This window comes from Odontesthes bonariensis, chromosome 15 (assembly GCF_027942865.1).
Source record: "Odontesthes bonariensis isolate fOdoBon6 chromosome 15, fOdoBon6.hap1, whole genome shotgun sequence".
NCBI lineage: Eukaryota > Metazoa > Chordata > Actinopteri > Atheriniformes > Atherinopsidae > Odontesthes > Odontesthes bonariensis.
Genome location: NC_134520.1, coordinates 28,601,080 through 28,626,799, shown reverse-complemented (window position 1 = coordinate 28,626,799; position 25,720 = coordinate 28,601,080). Strand labels below are relative to the sequence as shown.

The following is a 25,720-nucleotide window of genomic DNA, read 5'->3' as shown; positions in this document are numbered from 1 at the left end:
TTCCTGGCAATTTCAATTTCCTACAATTGAATTGCCTTTGTTATAGGATAAAAGAGTAATCCCAGAAAATGGCATGATGTCTGACACATCGACAGCAATCAGCCAACCAACAGTCAAGAAGAGGAAATGTACACCTGACACCTAAATGAAGAAAAAGAAAGGGACCATCTTTGTTATACAGTGTTTTCTGCTGTAAATTTAAATCTCTCAGTGATAATTACCGGTACCTTTGCAAACAGCTGAATTTTTTTCTTTTTTTCTAATATCTAGTATGGAGGACAAGGAGCTGCACTTGGTTTCGATGTTTCGCCCAACGCCACTTTAGCACGTATATAGGAGGGCAGGTGGACAACCTGCACTACTAATTGAGTCACAGCAATTTCACCAAAACCCACTTGTTGCTAAAATCTGATGCTGAGCAAGTCATCATGTTCATCATGCTAGACTGATTAAAAAAAAAAACGTAATTAAATCATGTTTTCTAAAGCACAAAAAGACACACCCTTATCTCTACATAACCCTATGGGAAGATGTTGCATCGTCAGCTCATAAGGTCATCACTGATAGATGACCTTGGAGCATTTCCTTTTGTTTGTTTTATCAAACATCTTGCTTAATTGTTGTTTAATCAAATTATGTACAAGTCTAAGTTTAGTTGGGGCTTCTGGTCTGCCTAAGGCCACTATTTAGAGACATGCAGCAAGAGTGGATAGAAATATTGATCAAGTTTTAAAGTATGTTTCTTCTGATTGTGGTTTTATTCCTGAAATCAGTGGCAATGACAAACAGTCATTGTCATTATTAGGAAGCAGTTTCAGCCTCACTTCCTCTCTGGATTTGAAGGTAGTCTTACCATAAGCAGGATTTGTCTCGTACATGCCGCTGTTGTTCAGCAAAAAGGAGTGTTGTAAAACTTTTAAAGGCTTCCTGGGAAAGGTTCCTAAAGTGAGCATTATAAATATTCATACCAATAGCCAAAAAACAAATTATGCTGATTATCACAGTGGAGGGTATCAGATCCAGTAAATTGTCAAAGTTTTTGTTAACTGCTCAAGATTGTCCTTCCCAGAGTTGATTTTATTACCTTCCAGTAAATATCTAGATTTAGCAGCTCTGACTGGACACATTTTGCTGCCCAGTTACCACTCTGTAAATTAAGTGAACACCAGCCACTGTCCAGGAGAAACTTACTGTGGATTTGCTGTAGCTTTACAGCCAGGGCTGCTATGTAGAGGCCAGATTCGAAGCATGAGCGAATGTGAGAACAGCTTAAAAACATTTACCGAGATAATTTCTGTCAACTTTTCATTTATTTCGCTAGAAACCATATTTCATTTATAAAAGATCCTGTTGTTTGGAAACATATTGAAGTTTGACCTAATATTAACAAGTTGTACAAGAATAAGTTACAAGTTCTGACAATGAACAGAAAGCCAGATATTACATTTGTTATATGTTTGTTTCTGAGGTTTTACTTGAATTTCATGGAACACGAAGCATGATGAAATCGTGCTGTGGGACATTCTCCCTTCATCCCGAATATGTTGTTTGTCTTTACTTTTTAGACAATAAATAGTATGACAGGAACAACTGTGATCTTTGTTGAGTCAACATTTTGTCTCCCCTCTACCACTCCTAATCCCCCTGTGTGTGAGAAAGAGTATTGGTGGTCACACACATGAACCGGAATGTTTTCATTTAGGGCCACTGCAATCACAGAACGCGCCCACAAGTGACGTGAGAATGTGTCCGGTTGCACACATACAGAAAATAGACACGCACGCTGCCTGCACTCAAACCTACCACCCTGCACTCAAAAAGCATTTTCAGCTGTTGTAAAGTATATTTCGATTATTTTTGCATCATGGGCCAGTTACAGGGCAAGTTATAAACTATAAATCAGTTTAAGGTATAGATCTTACTTATATGAAATATTGGTTGCATTTACTTTAATATACCATTGAAAAGTATTAGGTCATTTACTTTTTTTAACCTGATGCACATGCCAGAGATCACTCATTCTCATTCTCAGCACTGATCACATTTATTTAAGCTTTCTCGTAAAATTATGGGATTTGCTGCTCATACGAGCCACACAGTTGTCCTTCTGTTTATTCCAACCAAGCACTGTTGGTGCATCCAATCCCAAAATGTGTCACTTCCTGTGTGCTGCGTAGATTTTCCCAGGAAGGTCCTCACAAAGTGCTTGGAAGAGCACATTTGCTTTGACTTTGTCCAATTGGAAACCAATTTATTTCTGTGATGAAGGAGTTTGAATATTCAGTCTAAAATGCCCATTGTATAATGCAAAGTAATTAGTATTTCTAGAGGTCTTCCTCAGGAAATGGACTTTGCTTTTCCTGTCCCCGTGAACACTCCTTTCTCTCTTGGAGTGGACTCAACAGTGGAAAGTGAAATAAAAACACATTTAGCCACAAAGCCCATTGTGCTCACCAACCAGACAGTTTTTTCCCATAGTTGTGTATCATGATATTCACTCGCAGCCTCTCCTCTCAACTGAAATTCAATGAGACGACTAATTTTTTTTGTATGTGGTGTAGGCAGCATTTAACATAAGAATGCACATATTTTCATGTTTTCAATAATAACCAATGCTCTTATTAATTTGCAATGACAAATTCATTCCCAAGAAGACAATCAAAAGTAAAAAGTGCACATAAATGTGGAGTTGAGATAGAGAATAGCAGATTGAACTCAGAAGCTCATAGGGAAAATCTCACTTTTCATAATACCTTTTCTGAATGTTGACATTTTTTTTATTTTACTAGCTTTCCACATTACCTCCCCTCCTCATCTCTGAGGTATCTGTCTGCACATGTTCTGCTCATAAACATTTAGAGGCACCTGCCTTACTTCTGGTCATAACATCCTTAACCTCCCGACTTCCACTTGGCAGCATGGCCTTCTACTCTCCCGCTCCTCCGGTCCACTTCCCACCTTCAGCTACTTCAGATTACACAAAAAACATGACATCTGCTGAGAAAGAATGTCTGTCTGCTCCTGTGTTCCCGATTAAGCCTCCCTTAGGCACCCACAGTGGTTTAGCTGGCAAAAAAGATATTTCCTTGCTTCTGGCTCAGTGTCTGTTTTGTGTCTTTCTTTCTGAACATCATGTGGACTACAGCAGGCTTTTTATTGACCTCATTCTCTGTTTCCTGTTTCTGGTTGCGCAGATCATGCAACAAATGAGTGACCATCGCTATGACAAACTGACAGTGCCTGATGATGTTGCTGCCAACTGCATCTACATGAACCTGCCCAACAAGGGACATGTGCTTTTGCACTGTACAGCGGAGGAGTTTCCAGAGAGTGTAAAGGTAATGCTCAGCTCATATCCCATCCACACTTTGAAACTTTGTCTCAAACACACAATTACACAGTCATCCACAATCCTGAGGTTACACCTATGAAAGGAAGAAGGAGGGACCACCATCAGGAGAGCCAGACTGGTTTGATGGCTTGTATTTAAAGAGCACTCATCTTTGTTGCACTTCATCCTGTCCAGACCTCAGAGAAAAACAACTGGCATGGAAACCCTACATAAGCTGCCTGGTTATTTTACACAGACCACAGCAGGCAAACGACTGTTCTTTTGTTTTTCACTCTTTTTCCTAACAAAGAAACCTGCACTTTGATATGAAATGACCCTTTTGTGGAGACATTTCAGACAAGACTCGAACCAAGAACACACAAGTTGTTCCAAATAGATTGAAAAACAGCCATAGCAAACAATGGGTCAAGCGTTGAAAAAGAGGTGATTAGTATTGAGAAATTCAAAACTCAAATAGAATTAGGATTTTAGTCCAGGCCTACTAAATTTTCGATTTAGTGAATTTTTTTTATTGCGATGTTTAACAAAGTGCAGCCTATTTTAGTTTCCATCCCAACTTCAGTGCAAAATAATTATTAAGGATTTCTCAATGTAAAAACATGCAAGTATATCCTTTGTTAAACGGTAAGAAACGATATATAACAGCATGCACTAGACATATGCTCTCTTGAATGTATGTATTGTATATTAAAGCATGCATATTAAACTACTTATATTTTTTGTCAGATGCGCATTTCATCCATAACACATACTTTCAGCAGGAGCTTGACATGAATGATGTGTTATTGTTCGTTTGCTGGGGTTTGGACAGGCTGAGCAGTAGCTGTGTTATTTTGATGGTTTGGGGTGCCTCCACATTGCAACAAGTCTCACAGGATTAAGCTTGGCAACGTACAATCTGCAGAGACAGTGCTCAGACCTCAAAATGTACTCTGTGGTTAAAACCCCAACACCCGCCAGCTATTTTTAGAAGGAAGAATTCTCAAAATTATGCATCTTTGGACCTAAATCCACAGAGAAGTATCAGTTTTCTTGGAAGATTAAGTGAGGGAATTCAATTGGACCATGATGAAAACTATTTCTGTATATCGTGCCCCATGCTTTGGGAGCACATTTTAACAGGACATTTGCAGCAGTTGTTGAGCAATGTATGTTTATTCCATGAATCTGTTCCTTTATGTGGTTCAAACCCACCAGGAACTAGCCTGGAGCTTGGATTTGGCATTCAAGATGAGGAGAAAATATATTTATAACATAAGACACAATAAAACAGGAGGGACTATATTTTATATCAGAGCTGGCTGTCTTAAACACTGAGTATGGAGGTGGTACATGTTTCCCAAAGGAAATTGTTGCTTATTTCTCCTGTGAGATGTAAAGATTTGTCAGTGTAATCACTGAAACGGTCTGCAACACATCTGCAGTTTTCTGCATCCAAACACTGTCTACCCTAACCTCCGGTCTATTTTTAGTTGCTCATGAAGTTACATAAGAGTTCTACATTAACAAAGGCAGGGGGTCATGGGAGAGGACTGGTGGGGTCGGAGGGGCGGAGATGGGGCATCTTTAATGGTTAGTAGTGGCGACGGCTCTGGAGGGCTCTGTTTGTAGATACAGTAACCGAGTAGACAAAAGGTCCAGTAAAATATGGCAGCCCCTACTGTGTTGCAACCACGTCAACCTGACCCCACATATAAATCTCAACTGCAGTAATGAGGACTTAGCTGGAGATTATAAAAAAAGAGAACGCGAGAGACTCTTTGGGATCAGAGGTGCTATAAACAGCAGGGAATTTACTGAAGTTGTGTTGGGAAAATTATGTGAAAGCTCGACCTTCCCTGATTTACCCCCCTGATTATAAGCTCTAAACGTAAGACTGCCTTTTGGTGGCAGTAATGCTTGGTTCGTTCATCACTTTGGCCCAAACAGAAGAATATAAACAACTTTTGATGCCTCCGAGAGGATAAATCCCTCTGACTTTGATGACCTAAAATTTCCCCATCATTGAATTTTATTTTATTTTTTTTACCCTGAAATTATTGAAAATGTATCAAAATAGTCCTTGTTCATTCCTCTGACTACGGCAATCTGACTTTTTATTTAGTTTTTGTTCACACTGACCTTTGCGGTCTCAGTGAGATGTCTCAACTGCTGTACTGAATGTAAATAGTTCCTTAAAGATACGGGTATAGCGTGTAGAATTTAGCAGCACAAAGCACTATCCCTTTCACTACCCTCCAAATGGGTCAGTGATTAGTTGTATCAGTCAAAGAGGCTCCGCAGCAGGGATGCTGCATTGTGATTGGTGATTAGGGTTGAGTGGAAGTTACGGCTGCTCAATATTGCAAACTGAAAAAATACGGGATTATGAAGATATATATGAGTGAAATAAAAGAAAGAACGAATCCCCCTTTAATAATAAGGTAATTTTAAAGGGAAAGTTGTTGCACTGGAAACAAAAGCTTTTTAATAAAGGAGAAAAATAAGTTTTTCAACTTTTTGTTGTTACGACACATCCTTATTTAAACTTGAATGTGATGCTACTGGTGTCAGCTCATCAGAAAAGCGGGTGAGCTGTGACCACTATTGGATTTTTATGGGGGAAATTATCATAACTCTATATCACAACTGTATTAATAATGATAATTGACCTGTCATATCTTCATAAATGCTTTCCGATCAGCCAAAGAAGCAACAAGCAACTCAAGGTCGGGTACTTCACTGTCATGACTGGTCAGAATCAGGACACACATCACATTCACAGCCAGATGTGCCTGACTCCATGTCTGTTGATATGTACTTGAATTAATTTAGAGACCAGGTGATTTTAAATTTTGATTTTGATTGGAGGTTGTAAAGATTGTATTAAAAATATATTGTTTTAAGAAATTTTTTTCACCTTATTGAACCAGGTAGGTAATTAACAACAAATTGTTATTTACAAAGACAGCCTGGTCTAGCTACCAAGTAGGTAAGATGGAATCAGACAATAAATATCTGAAACTGTGTCCACAGGAGGACAGGGCAGATCAACTTGAGTATATACGATGCAGTGCATGTAGTGGTGAAAAGTGCAAAGATTTTGATGAATTTCTGTACTCTTTGTTAGACTGCGTCCTATGAATACAAGCACTGTCGATATGCATACATATGCCATCGCCTTGGTTCAGCGCAAACATAAAAGTCTCCTTTTGTTCCCAAAGAAAAGTTTGTGTCAATATACAAAATCTAATTTTCTCACCAGTTGTTGAATATAAAGCAAAAACATTTTCATTGTTATTTGCTCTCAAATCTCTGGTAAGTACTGATAGCGTGAATATACAATTTACAAATCTTAAACAGTAAAGTTAACATGCCACAATAGACAATTAATGCTAATCTTGAACATGTTAAGCAGTACCTGTAAATTATGTCAGGAAAATTATGTTGAAATTGGCACGTAGCCCACCAATTGGCAAGGCTTTAGACTCTTGTATTCAACACAAACGGCAGTTATGGACAGATCAACACATACAGATTCCCACCTTGTGTTTATTCTGCAAATTTGTTGATATGAAAACATGCATTCGCACTAGAGTTTCCTGTGAAAGAATAGTGTTGGAGATAGGGCGTACCATTCTCTCAATTATTTAAAAAGAGCACTGATTTTAGTACTGGTACATGATTTGTCTTGATCAGAGAAGGATAAAAAGTTCAGCATTTCAATGTGGTGGTGGTGGTGGAGGTGGTAGGCATGTCATCTGCTCACCAGAGGCTTTGTCAGCCATATTGCATCATGACATATAAATGTCTTTAGTTGGTCCCTCCAGCTTTGCTTTAAGGCCTCACTCGATATCACAGTGGGGTTGAAGTAAGAGCTTAAAGAGAAAAATATCTTGGTTTGGAAGAGCAGTAGGAAAACAGTGGTTTTCTTCTGGAAAATGTCCACAGGGTGACACACTACTTTACAAGGGTCTTTTGAGAATGTCGTAATTGTTCTCACTCCCATCTCTGCTTTTTTTTTTTTTGTTGTTTTTTTTTAGATTTTGCTGAGAGACAAGGAAATCTTTAATGCTTGTTCTCGAGCTTCACATTTTGTCTCTCTGCAGGGATTTATGTTGCACATAATTGTAGGCTGATGAGTAGAGTCTCTCTTCGGTTTAATTACCATATATATATTCATGCCTTTCCTGATTAGTGGATTATAGTGTTGGTTAATACTAGTAACTTGTGGTTAAATAAGTAAGTCCTTTACTCAGATTTTTAAAAAAACAACCTACAACTGCACTGAGAAAATACTCTGCAGTACTTGAAGAGTAAAGTATGTTGATATTATTCGCAAAATGTACCTGAAGTATGTAAACTGGTCACTAATCCCCAGAGGTGGAAGTAACGGATTACAAATACTCACGTTACTGTAATTACGTAGATTTTTGGGTACTTGTACTTTTATGTGTAATTTTACTCACACTTGAGTACAATTTACACCATGTATTCTACTTTGCTACTTTTAAAATCAAAAGTCGCTACTGAGTACGCCCACAATTTGAATTAATATTCACACCATCAGATAATTTTTTTTTTCCAATGCAAATCCTTGTTGGCCGTCAAATCGCGCCCGGGCCAATTAATCTAAGAGGTAATGTAAGGAAAGGCCAACTTCGCTGCTGCAGCAGGCTCAGGTTTCTGGAGGAAACACACCTGCACAGTGGAGCAGAGAGTGGACTGAGGAGACAGCGTCCAGATGCAGTGCAAACTTTGTTTGAGCTCCACGGTGATATCAGTTTACAAGACTTCAACGTCTAATCTAAAAAAACACATTGCAGGAAGAGGTTTTACAACTATACTTGTATGATATGCTTTCTTATTTTTCATGTGTTAAGGTTATTAATTTGGCTGAGATAAGTCTGCAAAGCTGCCATTGGTTAGCCTGATAATAAGATGGAGCGAGCTAACGTGTGGAGTCAGTGAACCGAATGTATTCATGTGTGTGCCATCTGTTTACACTCTGGCCTCATAGTAGTCATATCATTGCAGTAATTTCACTGGATAAGATGAGCTGTTTTTGGTTAAAAAACCTGGCGCACAGTGCTGAGCTGCATCTCAAATTAATATTCAGGTTCTCAGCTCTCTGTTGACATAAAGCACCAGACCAGGGGTCGGCAGGGGTAAATATTTCATACATTTTCACCTCTGCTTCCCATCATCTGGAACCTGTCTGCCCATTCTCCTCTGACCTGTCACATCAACAAGGCATTTTCACTGTCTTTGGCATATTTATAGAATATTTAGAACATTTATAGAACGTGTAGAACGTGTATATAGAGCGTACGCACATTAATCTTGCCTAAAAAGCTAATTTTGCGTTAAAACGTTAAATTTCGGTTATTTTGCTTTCATTTTGAGATCCCCTAAGGGTCTTTGTACTTTGTATTTTACTTAAGTATTTTTTTAACACTAGTACTTTTACTTGTAATTGAGTACAATTTAAGCAATGTAACAGTATTTGTATTCGACTACAAATTTTCAGTACTCTTTCCACCTCTGCTAATCCCATTGTCCCAATGTATTAACATTACTATTAAATTGTACTTGTTGTCTCTTCTTTCCTGTCCTCTCAAACCCCTGCTGGTCGAGGCAGATGGCCACCCTCCCTGAGTCTGAGTAGAGGTTTTCTAACTGTTAAAAGGAAGTTTTTTTCTTTCCCCAGTTGCCTCGTGCACGCTCAGGATGGGGGATTGGATCGCTAAGGAGTTTCAATGCAATTACTTGGTTTCTTTAGCTCTGCAGCCTTTTTTTTTTAAATTGGCTTTGTATAAATTGGACTAATTTGGAATTTAATGAATTGGATTTGATTATATTATGATTGCATTACAATGAATTGGATTGTGATTGTCTTATAGTGTCTTTAAAGTGCCTTGAGTTGACATGTGATTTGCCGCTACATAAATAAAACTAAATTCAATTTAATTTGAATTAAAATTATGTGTATGTTGTATATTTACTTATATAACAGTTTAAAGTTGGTGTGCAGGATTTATTGGCAAACACAGTATAATAATATATATATTTTTTTTTCATTACTGTAGAATCATATGAATATACGAACTATGTATTTTTGTTACCTTTAAAAGACCCACTTACATATTCCTACAGTGTAGATCCTCCTTCATGGAATCTGTGTTGCACTGCAATACTTCAATGGTAGCTCATTAGTTATCTCGCTAGCTTTTTGCATCCTTAGTCACTACCCTAGTTTCTTATACATGCCTTAAACAAAAGGAGTTTATACTGTTGGCTAATTCAGTTTAAAGCTGTACATCATTTCTGCTTCTATACTGTAACACTGTTGAATTTCTGAGACACAGTTTTGTATTAGATAAATATGAAAAGGCAGTACGTCAGCTTCTCCACTGACACTCTTGTCTGCGGATCTTGCAGGTGTTTGAGAAGTTGAAGGACCACATGCTAATCCCTGTGTCCAACCTGGAGAAGGTCAAAGTGGATGGAGCTCTCACATGCTGCTCTGTACTCATCAACAAGAAGGCAAACATCTGAACGTGCTCACCGGTGGTCTTTCAATGCATGGTAACCAAGTAGAGCTTGTACTGTACCTGATCGCCATGGATTTCTGGGTTGAACAAAGCTATCCCAGTTCTTAGAGAAGAGATAAACCCATTTGATGTTGCTTTGGGGCAAATAATATAGTAAAATACAGGGATCAGGTCTCCCTTTTCACTCCAGTACACTGAAAATACATTAACACTTCTTAAAGTTTGTGAATAGTACAGCTTATATACACTATAGTTTAAGGTTAACAATGTCTTTAGAGAGTTGGGATTGTAAATTAGAATTAGTCACATTTTGCTCTCATTTGGAAATGTATTTATTCTGTTAAAACTACCAGACAAAAGAACAAGTGTAAAGGTTTGATACATTTTCCTTTGTAATGTCCAATGTCAGAATTTCTTTTCCTTTTTTTTTTTTGGTGATGATTTAAGGTTTTTTCTTCTGGATCGTAAGGCGAACAGATCGCGTGTCGTGCTAAGTTTCATCCTTAAACCTGCGGAGCATTTAGGGCTTCTTATATTTACCAGTCTTTGACTACTGTCCAATGTTTACAACCCTTACAGAGAACCACACAGAAGAGAGCACTGGGCTAACAGAACCAGTTGGATCTGTGTGGTAAATGGTTACGTTGCCATTGTGAAGTGCCGTCTTGCTGCAGATTTACACATGACACATAGGGAAAGGGAAAAAAGTGTATACAGTTGATTTATATTGTTTACATGCACCATTTAACTGTGATTCAATATTTTTTGTGTTTCCTGGCTTCAATTATTTAAGAGAAGATCATTTCAATTTGAAGAACTGTATTTTGGTACAATGTAGGGAACTGCTAAGTATATGGGTGTAACATATAAAAGACAGTTGCTAACCAGCCATATTTTTCATTTGTACAATTAAAACATTTAAAAACCACCATGCATTTGTGTATAAACTTGGATATGTAGCTATAAGCATCCATCAATTTCTCACTCTGGAAATACTGTTCTTAGAAAGCTTGAAAAACTTGGTATGATACCTTTTTGTTTCCTTTAAGTTTGAGGCAGTATTACATTTCTTGACTTTTTTTTTGTCTGATCCTTAACACTGTAGATTCCACCAGCTAAGTGAAGCTACAAGAACCAGCAACGGTTGCAGTGGCTTTAAACTTTGGAAAAACTGGGAAAGAATTAATATGCTGTAGCAATCCTGCCAAATTGGTAAATGTATGATTTTAAAGTAAAAAGATAAACTAAGCTTTCATTGAACTAATCTGCTTCAGTTAATGTTTAGTGCCTCGGGAAAATCAATGATTTAACTCCTGCTGAATGGCTTTGAAGTCACTGTAGTTGCCCCTCACATCATTGGTTCTGACTGTGTTATTGAGTTTATTGATTTTTCCTCCACTGCCATCATAATGCTGTGAAAGTGATGTATGTTCTCAAAAATCGAATAGGACCAAATATTAATGCAGTCAGAGTTTACACTCAGCATGCAGAACGAGCTAACAACTCCTGTTCGGTGTGTTTCCATTAGGAGTTTGAAGGATGCTGTGCCATTTTGGAGGCCTTATTTCTATTGTCGGCTAATTTGTGTTTGAGGCCTGTAGACAAGACAACATTATAAATGTAAACCTGTATCACTTTGTACCATACAGGTTTAAAGTCCATCACATCTGAAACCATGTTGGTTTTCAGTGTGATTGTAAGTGAAAGTTGAGGAAATTACATCAGGAGATGACTCAAACTCCCTCCATAGACATTAGTGTATGGGCAAGTGGGCAGTGATGAAACATGGAAAGAATGCACGTCGGGAGGAGAGGCTCGTACACCAGTAAACACTGACTCTTTTAAATTTAATTTTTCTCTTGCCCTTCCTACTCTCAACACTCTCTTTCTCCCACCCTTGCCTATTGCCTCATGGACAATTCTGGGCTAATTTATGGCCATGATATCATACAGTCTGGCAAGCGCTGTAGATGTGATGACCTACCGTTAAAAAGTGTGACAGCAGTATATTTTACAGAAGGCGGCTGGCTGAATGTTGGGTTATGGCATACAGTAGTTGCAGAGCCAGTTCAGATTCTCACGATTTAACTTCAGAGGGAGGACCAGTCATACACTGTCTGATTGTACTGCACCATGTTAGTCATTGAGTTAAAGAGAAAATGATACCCTTTTATCTAAAATGTACCCCATAATTTGTATTACAAAGATTGTTGATGTGCTAACAAAACATTTGATACTTGTTTAACTCTGGGAGGGCAAAACTGTTAGTAATTGTTCCTACACAATGTCTTAACTTTAGGTCTCTGATTTATTCTCCTTTTAATGCCTTTAATCAGTCATGATGTCGTAATTGCGCCATCTCAGGTCTCTTGGTTTGTCATAACCCTTTGAATCAATTTTAATGGAGTGTATACTTAGTTTTACAATTATTTTTTGTGGATTTTTGTCAATTTTGATTAAATCTGATGATTGTTGTTGTCTTTACCCATGTCCTTTTCTTCCTAATTTTGCCTTTCAGCTATTAACAATGAATTTATTCATTAAACCTGTCAAGGACGGCATGGCATACATTCTAAAGCCTCAAAGTGTGAAGTTGTGTTAAAATACTTCCCTAAACAGAGATCTAAATGTCCCATCATTGGTTTTGTATACTGGTTGTTGTCTTTAAAGGACTCATGATGTGAAAACACAGCTCTAGTTGTTGATCTTTACTACCACCTAGTGACTCCAAAAGTGTAAGACAGATAAGAATGAAGCTTATAAATGACAAAGGAATAAATAAGTAGCTGTTTGCTTTGGGGCAAGAGAAATAACATGTAAAAAGTGTGTTTCAGATGTTTGAAACACAACGTCTGAATGGTTAAGAACAGGCAACCAGAGAAAATAATCTTTTAGATATATATATTGTCAAAAATACAAACAAAATACAAACTTCATTTGAAAAACACAGGGGAAAGAATCAGTGGTTAATACTTGGCTGCACCTCACTGCTGAGTGAGATACAAGTTCCTCAAAGATATGTACAGTATAAATCTAAGAACTGAGTTGAATTGTATACATGCAAAAACGCAAACTATAACAAAACAGTCATAAAGCTGTTCAATTTTAAGAGTAACTCCCATTAAAATGCTACATATAAAGAATGTACAAACTGACGGCACTTGAGGTGTCATCCTGATCACTTCATGATACACACAGCAAGCATGAACGTTGTGTCCCGGTTCAACTTATTTCCTATTGTACTCTAGCCTGGCTGACGCGTCCACAATCTCGATGAGATGGTGCAGTGAGAATGAAATCGTGCGCAAAGCAGCATGGGAATTCCCAGGCTAATCGTACTCAGTATTTTGTTAAAAGCTGAACATATTTGCAAAAACAACTCTGAAGAACAGACAATTTGCTTCTGAAACAGCAGTGACACAGACATACTACATAAACATATAGGTATGTGTAAAGTACCCAGAAATGGCACAACTCCTTTGAATTAGTTCAGGCAGGCAACTTGAGCTGCTCTGCTGCCTCCCATGTGATCATGTGTCTCACACTCCACATGCCACTTATCAAATGCACCCCTCCAATATGGACGGTCTATTCAAGCTGCAAAGCTCTCTGCCTAATGATTGCTTTCGCTGATGCTGCTGCCCTTCAACACAGCACACTGCCTGTTTTTCAGCCCCTCCACCACCCCACCATCCAATACCTGTAGGCTCTGGGGCAAAAGACACTCATAACTCCAAAATCTATTTGAGAAAAACACGTACAAGGAGTGATGAGGCTGAAGCCTAGACCCCAAACTTCAATGATATACTTAAATAAAGGTTTATAAAAATTAACACTTAAGTTGTCTCACTGAAATGCACCAATGTATCTCCTTCCTTTAATTAGTCAAATCATACAACTGCACCTAAACAGATTTGTCGTCTTACAAAAAGTTACGTGAGCTGCTGTTGCAGCAAGCAGATACAAATAATGGAGCAGGTTAAATCTGGTTAGATTGTGAGCAATGATAAAGAAATCCTTTATACAATATCCATCCATCTCTCCATTTTCTATACCCGTCTAATCCAACTGTCGGGTTGCAGGGGGGCTGGAGCTCACTCCTAGGGACAATTTTAGAGTCACCAGTTAAACTAACATGCATGTTTTTGGATAGTGGGAGGAAGCCGGAGCACCCGGAGAGACTTTATACAATATTTTAAAAAAAGGGATAATACATACCCACATCCAATGAATCCCAATCTTCCTTTGCCGAAGCTAAATATTGTTTAACTGCAAAGGGGTCACTAAAAAAGCACATTAAATCTGCACTAGTGGAGGAAAAGTGCACTGGTTTTATCATGTTTTTAGCGGTAGGGAAGGTTGGTATAGAGGTTTTCTGGAACCTTTCCTGCATTGATCTTACAGTTGTGTCCGTCTTTAGATTCAATCATAAGTAAGTAGCAATGGTTAGTAAAGTCGTTGTCTGAGCAAGGTTTGACACAAGATGAGCCATCAGTGCAGGTACAGTTACAAGTCTGGAGGAGCTCATTGCCTACCTTAGGATCGTTCTCTTTTACCAGCTCACACACGTAACTGTTTTCTTCAAGGCAAAGCATGATAATTTCTTTATTCAGAGTCACATAATCTGGAAAGACTTCAGTCCCAGGACTCCCATCCACGTGCTCTCCGCTGGAGAAGCTTCCATCAGATGACAGGAGTTCAAAGGATTCTTCTGATGGTTCTCCCAATCCTGGAACCTCACCTTCAGATATGATCTCCACCACAGAGGAAGTGGTTTCTTCAAGAGTCTGCTTTGCAGTTACAGGAGGATCCTGTATTGTAGATATTTTAGTAAATACAGTAATTCAGTTATAATACCTGCTGACTGATTTTGTGTAATAGGTTGAAATGTACTTATATGTATTGTACAGTGAATGTGCACGTGTTGTTCTGCTAAGTTATGTGGTTAAATAACTTACCCATTTCTGCTTGTTGATCTCTGTCAGAAAGCCTTGTAGAACTTTTTCAAGGTTAGGCACTGGTGGCCAAAAATACTGCTTGAGTTTACTGGAAAGTACACAAAATTAAAACATTAAAACATAGTTTGATTAGGACAATAAGTAGAAGATTTGTTCGACACTGTTGAAATGCCACCGATTTTAAATGATTTCTGAACTGAAATATGAGAAAACTGAAAAAAAGAGTAATGTAGTTATATACTGTATATACTGTACATTCAAATAAATTGTGCAAAGATGGCTATTTTTCACAAGTATCTAAATTTTGAAGGTCTTGTGAATGATAATCTGAAAGAGATTGAAAAAAATCCTACCTGCATTTAAGGCAAAAGATGTAAATAAGGGTGATGGCTATCATTGGCATGGGAACAAGGATACCCCACATAAGCACCATGCCTGAGAAGGTCAATTGAAAGGGATTAAGGTATGTTTAATATGGTGCTATACTTCTTTATATGAATTATAAGAAAAATGATTATGTTTTAATGTGTCAGAGAACAGCAATAGATGTTGCATATTTTTTAATTATATAGCCAGAATTAAATGAACCTATGTTTTTTTTTTCCCGCTACACAAATGGGATGATAAATAACAAGTGATTGATCGACTGACTAATTGACTGAGTGGCTGATTGATCATCTTATTTGGAGCTTACCTGTGTCAGATGGTGTGTCACCAGTGAGCACATCTGACCAGTCACTCCAGTTGCCTGAGTAAATGGTCCCAGTAGGTTTAGCTCTGATCTTAACACTGAACTGGCTACCTTCTGGAACCTGCACACATGTGTCAGTTTCAGGACCCTTTATCATCTGGGAAAAGAAATGAAATGATAAGATTAGGAAACGATGCACCTATTTCACATTTCTCACAGCATTCACATTTGCCTTGAAATACATCAATGTGTCCTTGCAATACATTGTATATGAATTTTCAAAATGGGAATGTAATGAGTGATCTGTTTCAAGAATTGAAAACCTTAAAAAAAAAAAAAAAGATTCCTCACAATTCTTTACTTTGGCATTACCTGGTGGTTAAAAGAGGAATTACACCATGGCAGCAGTGACACCGCTTTGCTCGTCAACAATCGGAAAAGAATGTTATTTATTTTTGTCCTTATAAAGACATTAAATTAAAATTAAAAAATATTTTCAGTATATTGAATTAAAAATCCAAGTCTATTCCAAAGATACCAACAGAAAGAAAAAATATAAAAAAGGAAAAAGGAACAATTAAAAAAGTTTGTTTTTCGTTACTGCTTCTGAGATAAAGATACAAATCCATTTCAAAAAGAGTAAAGGCCCAGGGCTCAGATATTAGAAGGTTTGTATAGTTACTGGTCTCTATATTTGTAACTAGTCTAATTTAACTGACAGTAAAGTTTTCAGAACTGTTTTTAAATGTGTTGCTCTGTCACTTATTATAGGACAGAACAAACAATTAAGGTTTATCCTGATGCACCCCATACGATTCTAAACGCTGGCTTTTGTACTTTAAAAGATTTCTACCTTGAAGGTTTTTTCCAACTGTCTTTTTGTCTGCCTGAGAAGACCTTGTGTCCAAAGAACTCAGCTGTGTTCTGTCCAGAGTTGATATACTGCTTCCCCCTTACAGGTTCAGGTTATATTTCTATATTCTAATGATTTTCCAAGGTTCCTCTAAACTCATGAGGTCATACTGATTGTGGTGGCATGATGGTTTCTCGTTCCTTGCCGCCTGAGAGTTTGAAAGTCACATGCATCCAAAAGAAGTTTCAAACCTTGGCCTCTTAAGATTTTCACCACACTGCCTGAAACTTTTCATAATAATATTTTGCAATTTTGCACTGAGAAATGTAAATGTTCAATGGTTTTATGATAGAGGTTGATACATAGTGGTGCCAAACTCCATCAGAGAAGCACTCTTGACCCAACCTTGCTTGGACAGGACTAAGTCTTTGGTGAATGCTCGTCCTTTGATACACAATCCTGACACCCTAACCCAGTAACCGATTAATCTGCAGATTGTATAATCTTCTAGAATAGTGTTACATGTATATTGTAGATTTTTTTTCCCTCTTTTCTTTGCTTCTCTCTCAACTTTTTTTAGTGTGATGCTTGAATTGATTTAGATTGAAAATCCTCCATTCACTTCTCCTGCACTCCTGTAGTCAGCAGTGAACCGTGGCCATTTTCAGCGTAATGTCACAGAACCTTTGGTGCCATGAATTGTTTAACTATGCACATGTCTCAGATTGGATGTTCTAAAGTAACGGAAGCACAACAACTCTTGCTGTCAAGAAATTTTACACAATTAAAAAAAAAAATGTCTCTGAAACTTTTTCTACATTTATGACAATAGATTGTTTTTAATGTTACACATTGACAGTGATTTTGATTATTTTTCATATTCTTTTTTTACTTTATAGGACAGCTACTTTGTCAGTAACTTACACTCCAGTATTCACCTCCTTCGATCTGAATGCCAACTTCATACTGCAGATGTGCTGACAGAGATGGAAGAGGGGCTTCCCATTCCAAACACAACTTGTCTTGCCTCAGCACTCTTCTCAGATCACCTGGTGGGGATGTTTTGACTGGAGAGCAAAAAAGAACACAACATTTATGATAAGACAAAGCAATGAAATGTTCCATAGGCTTCCTTAGAATAAAAAAGAGGTACTCTAATGATACTACATAGGTTCTTAGAGACTACACTAACTGAAAAATGTCCACATTAAGCACTGCAGGCAAGCTTAACAACTCCCAAATCTATCATTGAAATTCAAACTTTAACCATATAGATACTTAGAAAAACTGTCGATCTGTATATGCCACGTGCAGTTATGAAGCTGTTTGATGAAGTGTAAATAAACATAGATATTTGATAAATTATTTATCCACCAAAGTAAGTGCAACTAGAAGTGTGATCGTTGTCTGTTTGTTTGCAAGATTACACAAAAAATACAAGGCTACATTTGAATAAACTTTGGGTTCTTGGGAAAAACCAGAACCTATTAATTCTGGTAGAGACAACAATCACTTTTGTCAACATATAGCTGACTACAGCATTATGCACAATAACAACTGACGAACTACAGCCACTGAGGACAAAAACTGTAAACTGAGCAGTCAGAGTTTAGAAAGGGGTTAGATATCTAAGAGGAAGTAAAAGAAAGAGGAAATAGAACATCACTCACTCAAGTCCTTGAGCATGAACTCTTTAGAAAAGAAGATTCTGTCAGTTAGTGCTGAAGTGCTGCTGAGCTTGACCTTGAATTTTTTTAACTCATCTCCATGAAAATAACACATGTCGCTGATGTTCCCAGTAGCCAGACACTCCGTCCACTCTCTGCAATGGTTGCATTATTGTCACATCAAATATCAGCAAATCAAAATGAATGTTAGAATTACAACTGCTTCCAAAACAAAATTTGAGAAAAAAATATATATATAAAATATGAATAACCATCCAAAATAAATGATTTGCACAGTTTTTGCACACAAACTAGACAAATAAAATGAAAGTGGTTCAAAAGCAATACATCAAATATAAAAAAGAGAAATGTGGTGAGATTATTTTTGCCTGAAATAATGAAATAACACACCTTTTAAGTTAAAATGACTCACACAAAGAGAGGGATATGCTCAAAGTCCACATTGGTTAGATTTCACTGCAATAAGGGATTCATGAGCTATTTCACGGCCAGCAAGCAGGTTTCAGTTTTGGCTCAGCTAGTTAAAGAATGGAATTCTGCTGCTCTGATTTGACACTCAATAGTTTTCTAAGGTCACGCCTTACACTTTAATGCTTTATTTGCTATGTGAACGTGAAGCGATCCAAAGCTGTTCCTACCAGAGAGCAGCCTGTCGTTTTCAGCATGGTTTCATCTGAGCTCACGAGTCCTGTGTTGTGGTAGCCGATCAGGGCACACGTAAGTGAATGTAATTCCCTGACACATAAGGCTGCAATGATATATCAATGTCATTGACCATATTGATTAGGTAATCTAGTTGATTTGCGTAGCATACTTCAACATATTGTGCTGTTTACATCCATCACCACCAAATCTTCCAAAAGTGTGGTAAATGTTTATCACAGAGACCAAAGAAAATGGAGCTCTGCTTGACTGTTAGTTGGTGTCATTTCATAGTTCTTGGATGGATGGATTTTATGGCAAAGTTACCGCTTTCTATCAGCTCTGCAAGTGGTAGGAAGTTTGTTTAAGCCTGTTGCTGGTGATAGATTTTTATTTAGTTTCCAATTGTGGCCTTCAACGATACAGAAAACAAGATAAGAGACAAAGCATTTATTGTCCCATCCCATCTCACAACAGTACTCCAGTTTTTTCTGTGATAACTACATATATACTAACAAATTAAATTAAGTTGACGAGACAAAACATGACGTTTCTTGGGTTTACAGTATATGGTTTGTAATGAAGTAAAAAGTCAAAGTAAATTTTTATTTTTCGTCCACATTTTCTATTTGTCCAAACACTGGAGTTGAATTTCTTTTCTTTTGAATTTCTTTTCTTAGTCAAATCAAAACATGTTATTGGATTAAACTTTTGCACATAAATGGACTTATTTCTGTTGTGACATTTTGTTTTAATGTGTACTTTACTTCAGTCCAGAATAAAAAATGATTTTTGCCAGAAAGAATACAAAATACCAACAAAAATCATTTGGGAACTACATTTAATCAGTAATGCAAAGTTTGTGTGTTTTATGTTACCTGAGATCCATCTTGTAGAAAAGTTTGCACTTATTTTCTATTCCATATCGGTGCCCATTCCAGTGACAGGTGACATTATGCAGGTCAGAGGTATAGCATATTAGTGAGATATCATCTGAAAAGAAACAGTTACTACAGTCTTGCACTTAAAGACTCAGATGCTTTTCTTAACGTGAGGTTTTCCTCCATCACTTGTACTAAGCCGTTCATTTAATTTGTCTTCACTCAAACAAACCTGTACTTTCAGGAACTGCAGCTTGGACAGGTTGTGACCAGGCACTCCAGTGCCCTGTGTCTGTATCACAACATTTGACAGCAACCTGAAATTCAACCTCCTCGCCTGGTGTCAGGAAGAGCTCATGGCCAACCTTCTTTGTCTGAAATCAGAAGACTTTCAAATTATAAATCGGGTTTTTTCAATTTTTTGATTTTCTAATTAGATTTTTTTCCTTCTGTAAAAATGCAAGTTGCCATATGAACATGTGATTGTTTATCTACCATAAGTATCTCACAGAAACTTTGATTTTTGAAAATCAAATTTTAAGATCTTGAGGTCAGCCACAAGTCCTACTAAACGTTTGCTCCAAATGTGAAGTAAATTTGGGACAGACAGATGAATGTATGTCCAAGAATATGTGTAGATAAACAGACTAACCTGAAAATAAATGCCACCTGTCAAGGTAGTTGTAGTGCAGAAGACTAAAAATATGTTCTTGCTTTTTTGGTAAAAATCTAAACATATCACAACCACCTGTGTGCCATTTAAAAGCACAAGTTCTAACGAATTTTCTAACCAAAGTGTCAATGTGACTTCTTGCACAACAGCCTTTTCAGTCAAATGGTTGCAAGTAAAGTTTATCAAGTAAAAAGTTATTGTTTTATTCTTGTACTTTTCTGAAAGGCTCTTATTTATTTTTTAATTTTAGGGCTTGAGAATCAAAGCATAAATGATGACCACATGATAACACCACCTCCTTTGCTGGGCACATCATTCTCAACATTTTCTAAAAATGTCTCTGTGCTTGAATTCAAAGTAAAGAAAAAACAATGGAATGGACTGATTGAACAGAGGGGGATACCTCTTCTGTCTTGTTGCAATGAGAACCGGAGGAGTATCGAATTCTATATTGTTTATAGGGTTCCATATAGGTCATGAATTTTGTATGCCATGAAACCTGCAGTTGTCCCACGTTGCCATTTGGCTTTAAAGACACATTGAAGGGAGGATCCAAAAGATCTATAGACAGAAAGATTAAAACATTAGAGGACAGACAGTTTAATTTCTTTTGTCCTGATGGGAAAATGATCCCACAATAGACACAACATAGTCTGGATGGTCTACAAACATCCTTCCAGCGCATTGGAATAAAAACAAGGACATAGGGATCGATAATAATGGAGACTGACAAATAAAATGTAAAATCCACATTTTTTGCACATCCATCCATCCATTTTCTATACCCGCTTAATTCAGTTTACAGTTTAAGGGGGCTGGAGCCTATCCCAGCTGCCATTGGGCGAAGCGCGGGGTACAACCTGGACAGGTCGCCAGTCCATCACAGTATCAACAACCACACTTGCTCCGAGGGACAATTTAGAATGACCTAATTCACCTAACATCTTTTTTGGAAAGTGGGAAGAAAGCAGAGTTCTCCGAAGAGAACCCTGCACAGGGAGAACATGCAAACTCCACGCGGAAAGGCCCCAGCTGAGATTTGAACCAGGAACCCTCTTGCTGTGAGGTGATGGTGTTAACTGCCACACCACCTACAGCCCAGGTTTTGCTAATATTTTATCATTCTTTTTCCTTGAGAAAATATTTTCATTTATATTGTGTCATCTATTCTTTTCCATCGATCAACATTACTTTCTTTGATATGGAAGCAAATGTTGTAAAAAATAATGTCTTACAATGGTCCTCCACGCAGACAGTCCGTTTGAAGACAGTGGTGTTGTTGGTGCGTTCCAACACTTCGATGTTTGTATCTGTAAATAATCTAACATCTTGGCTGGGAAAAGAGCAGATGTGCAGGAAAGATCCCTCTTCTGTTCTCCGGACAGACATTTCACACTTCTTTGAAGGCTTGCTTCATTTCAAAAAGCGATAGACAGGAGACATTTCGACATTAAGTAGTGAAACATTAATACAGGCACTTTCATAGTGGTAAAAAAAGTTCAAAATTCTCAATGTCTTGAGTCTAATAACTTCCTTGTAGACCTTTGGTCTTGTATGCACTTTAGTGGAGAATTCACAGCTGTGATCACAGATAACCCTCTGCATCTCAGTATAACTTTAAAACATTAGTCAGGTTTACCAATCCTGCCCCTCAGGCCCCACTGCCCTGCATGTTTTACATGTTTACCTGCTCTGACAGCTGATTTAGATTAATGGATAATCAGCTCTTCACCAAACTCAGCTGAAGCCTGATAATTGCATAGTCCTTTGAATCAGCTGTGTTGTAGCAGGGAAACATGCAAAAAGGCTATAAAAAAGCATTTAAAATGTATAAACATTGTAATTCTGATCTTTTGAAAAAAAAAAGCTTAAAAATCAGCTTTCTGAAGTTGCATTATTGTGTAAAAACATACTTTTCATGTTCATAGAGCAAATCATAAGTTGCGTTGTCCATGGTCTCACAGAAGCAGGTGAAATCCTCTTCTGTGCGAGTGAAGCACTTAGGATTCTCCTCATCCTTTAAGAGTAAAACATCTGCTCCAGAAATGACAAACACAAAAAATATGCTTGACAAACAAAATAGTTCATGAGTCACACCAACAAGGTGTTTTTATCTTACTTGAAACTTATCCAAGCATGGTGTTGATCTGGTATTTTGTAGAAGTTGGGAGATTATAAGATTTTTCTGTTACCCTTTTGTGGGAAAAGCACTGCAGTGGTACATAACCTAATGGCACACTTAAGTTGTAGCTGCTACAAGATAATAACTTGTTTCATAAATGAATATGTTTTTCTCTAAAGATTTAAAATCAAGTCAGCTTATTTATATAGTGTATTAAAGTAGTAAAAGACATGAAGTATTGATCAAATGCACCATAATATCCAGCCAAAGGAAAACAATGAAGCCATTGAAAAATAATTCAAATGCAGCTTAAAGGCAAACTGCACCATTAAAACACAACTATTTATAGGCAGATATATTTTGTAAACAGTTTGGGTTTTGGAAAATTTTGTATCTTACAGTTAATTGTCGATATTAATTAGCAAAATAAACTATAAACAAGCTGTTACAGTAATAGGAGTCAATGTATTTCAATCTCTACTTCAGTGTTACAAAATAAATCATCCTAAAGCCGTACCTTCCTTAGACAGATGACTGACAGTTCCAGTTTTGCAATGAATTCCAGGCATGAGGCCAACCTGTATCCACAAGTTAATAAGGAGCATCCTCCACTTACAGAGCAGATTCATGGTAAATTGTTCCAAACCACCATAGCACTATAACTAACACATGTGCATGTGTATGTTGTCTGCTATTCCTGGCTTTGAGTTGGGTGGGATGAACAGTGCAGAGGGTCGGGCCAATGTGAGAAGCTGTGCTTGAAGCAGGAAGTGAGCTTTGTTCACAGTAAAAACTGGCACCAAAAACGGTATTTTGCGAGGAGTGATTTCACATTAACAATACAATTTTATCCTTTCTTTCTTCGTTTTTTTTCTTTTCTTTTAGTAAACTGAAAACTGTAAAATTAATTTTATTAATTCATTACAAAGTAGTATACATTTTTATATCAATTCTACGTGACACCCAATAACTAAAAAAAGTCATCATCTACTCATCACAGACTTCGGAAAATGTACAACCGACCAACACTCCGTACAGATGAAATGAAGTGCTCACACACTGTCACACAACTCAGCCAAACACCAAACCTTGTGTGCGCTGATTAACCACATCCTGACTCTGCACTTTGGCAATGCATCAGAATAGCCTTATTTCTCACATGTATGTCAACCCATTGACGTTTTCACAATGTTATTATCCTTCTGTAAGATCTATTAAAATAATCTAATTCTTATGGATTAATCAGTTGGATATTAGAAATGTGAATTCTGCAAACTCATAAAACCTTTTTTTTTTAAGCACGACGATGTTTCCTGAATGCCCCATCATATCTGATACAATAGCTAATCCATTAGCTATTGTATCGAAAAAAGCAGCCCCTACCCATTCACTCAGTTGTCCATATACTAATACTCATATTTATCCAGCCAAATAATAGTCTCTATTGCTTAGCACCTCAACACCTGCTGCTATCGTTCAGCTGCCTCTGTACGACATAAAGTATTTACTATGTGGCTCACAATATCAATGCCAAGGATTTATTTCAGATCAACCCGAGCTATCATACCTCAACTCTGACTCCAAGTTTTCCTTAAAACCATTTACCCTTTTCCTTTCATGCCACACTTACCTGACATTCTGCATTCTGTTTAAATCAATGCGCAGTATTTAACCCACATAATTCCTTTTCATCTTTAGGCTTCACTACCTTTCTTATGAGAGCGTAATTTAGTCAGTCTAAGATACACTCTTTGTTCACCTATGAGCACAGGCTGCCAAAATACAAAACCCTGATTACCAATTAGTCTCACTCATGTTGCACCTGTGCAAACTCGGTTGGAAAATCCATTTAATCATGTGTCAGTGTATAGAAAAGCCTCTGGAAACTTATACAGATGTTAGGCAAGACGATGAAACAGCAAAACGACAGAGGAAGAGGAAGATCAAGTGGAGGCTTAGCAGGAGGAAAGCAAAACTGAGGAAATATTTCTCATGAAATATGTGTTACTTTGGTGGACTATGTAATCATTTGTGGACAAACCATGTTGGGAAGCGAGTCTAGACAAATTTGAGCGGCTTCATAGTGGCCTCGGTTATCTGAGCCTTTAGATAAGACAATAGGTTCGTAACTCCAGCAACACAGTATGTTTTTTGTCACACATGAATGCAGCTTTACAGTAAAATGCGTATAATCCTATAAAATGTCGCCATACTTTCCACAGAACAGAGACAGCCAGCAAGAGCTGACAGAGGCCAGAAATTCCCAGATGAGCCAGAGATCGCCTTCATCAATATGCTCTTGGAAAATAATGGCATCGTCCTGAGGAATATCAGAGACAGGGTCCTTGAAGACAATGTCCATTTCACCAAAGCTAAAACTAGCTAAAACTGAAGCAGATATATTGTGTTCCATTTGAGCACAACTTTGACCAAGTAAAGGAGCAACAATACCACTATGTACATATGAGTATAGGTTCCTTTCTCTACTCTTTATAGACATTTTGTCACTTTGTATGTCAGTGTGGTGTATGTGGGCCTTTTTGTCTAATATTCAGATTTTCCCTTTTTCAGTGCTTGAGTCCTTGAACTTGAGGCCAGTGCTGTTCCATAAGAATATATCTTTATTGATGAAGCAGGGTTCAAACTGCAAAAGACCAGGCAGCAGGAGGAGGAATATCACTGGCAACCGAGCCATTGTCAATGTCCCTGGGAAGCGTGGCGGAAATGTCACCATGTGTGCTGCTATTGGTCAGCATGGGGTCATACATCACCATGTGCAACTTGGTCCCCACAACATCCCCAGTTTATTTGCATTCCTTGACCAGCTCAAAAATATCCTCATCCTCCCACAGGAAACAGAGCAGTCCACCGTTGTTGTCATTTGGGTTAATGCAGGTTTCCTTCATGCTTCTCTGGTCCATGACTGGTTCAACAACAACCCATGTTTTGTGGTGCGCTACCTTCTACTGTATCCACCATTTTAAAATCCAATAGAAGAATTCTATCCAACATGGCAATGGAAAGTGTATGAAGCAGACCCCATGAGGGTCTGACACTACTTGAGGTAATGGAAGAGGTATGTGATAACATCTCTGCTGATGATTGTCAGGGATGGATTCGCCATGCCAGGTTTTTTTTTCCCTGCTGCTTGGCCAGAGGGAACATTGCAGCTGATGTGAATGAGTTCCTCTGGGATAACCAGGACCAGAGGTGAGATGCCATGGGATGTTTCATTGCATTTCACATTTTTGTGTCAGTTCAGTTGTCTGTCTTTGCCTTGTATTCATGCAAAGATTTGTTTTTATCATTTGTGAAATTATTAGTTTT

The 25,720-nt window shown here is 37.7% G+C and overlaps 2 protein-coding genes across 6 annotated transcripts in view; one reads left to right on the top strand and one right to left on the bottom strand.

The window, feature by feature from the left end:
- ddah1 (dimethylarginine dimethylaminohydrolase 1) overlaps window positions 1–12,417 on the top strand; it is a 75,120-nt gene extending 62,703 nt beyond the window's left edge. Inside the window, exons 5-7 of one of the 4 annotated variants that reach the window (XM_075485865.1) lie at window positions 3,195–3,338; window positions 9,773–9,919; window positions 10,991–12,416. In XM_075485865.1, coding sequence (XP_075341980.1) covers window positions 3,195–3,338; window positions 9,773–9,889 — 261 coding nt within the window. In that variant the 3' untranslated portion in view covers window positions 9,890–9,919; window positions 10,991–12,416. Of the gene's footprint in view, window positions 1–46; window positions 243–3,194; window positions 3,339–9,772 lie in introns of those variants that run through there. The other 3 variants (XM_075485864.1, XM_075485867.1, XM_075485866.1) reach the window with 3 other exon arrangements.
- A 379-nt stretch (window positions 12,418–12,796) lies between these two features.
- mpl (MPL proto-oncogene, thrombopoietin receptor) lies at window positions 12,797–23,081 on the bottom strand. 2 transcript variants are annotated; one of them, XM_075485862.1, is made up of 12 exons: window positions 22,911–23,081; window positions 22,185–22,305; window positions 21,507–21,682; window positions 20,675–20,832; window positions 19,831–19,972; window positions 19,596–19,710; window positions 18,058–18,209; window positions 17,312–17,454; window positions 15,538–15,691; window positions 15,197–15,278; window positions 14,844–14,931; window positions 12,797–14,696 (listed from the first exon to the last, which is right to left on the bottom strand). In XM_075485862.1, exons 1-12 carry the CDS (start codon window positions 23,020–23,022, stop codon window positions 14,229–14,231), a joined length of 1,911 nt encoding a protein of 636 aa, XP_075341977.1. In that variant the 5' UTR covers window positions 23,023–23,081; the 3' UTR covers window positions 12,797–14,228. The 2 variants fall into 2 exon arrangements, with proteins under 2 accessions (XP_075341977.1, XP_075341978.1); XM_075485863.1 differs by having other exon boundaries at window positions 19,596–19,632.
- Between the last annotated feature and the right edge of the window lie 2,639 nt (window positions 23,082–25,720).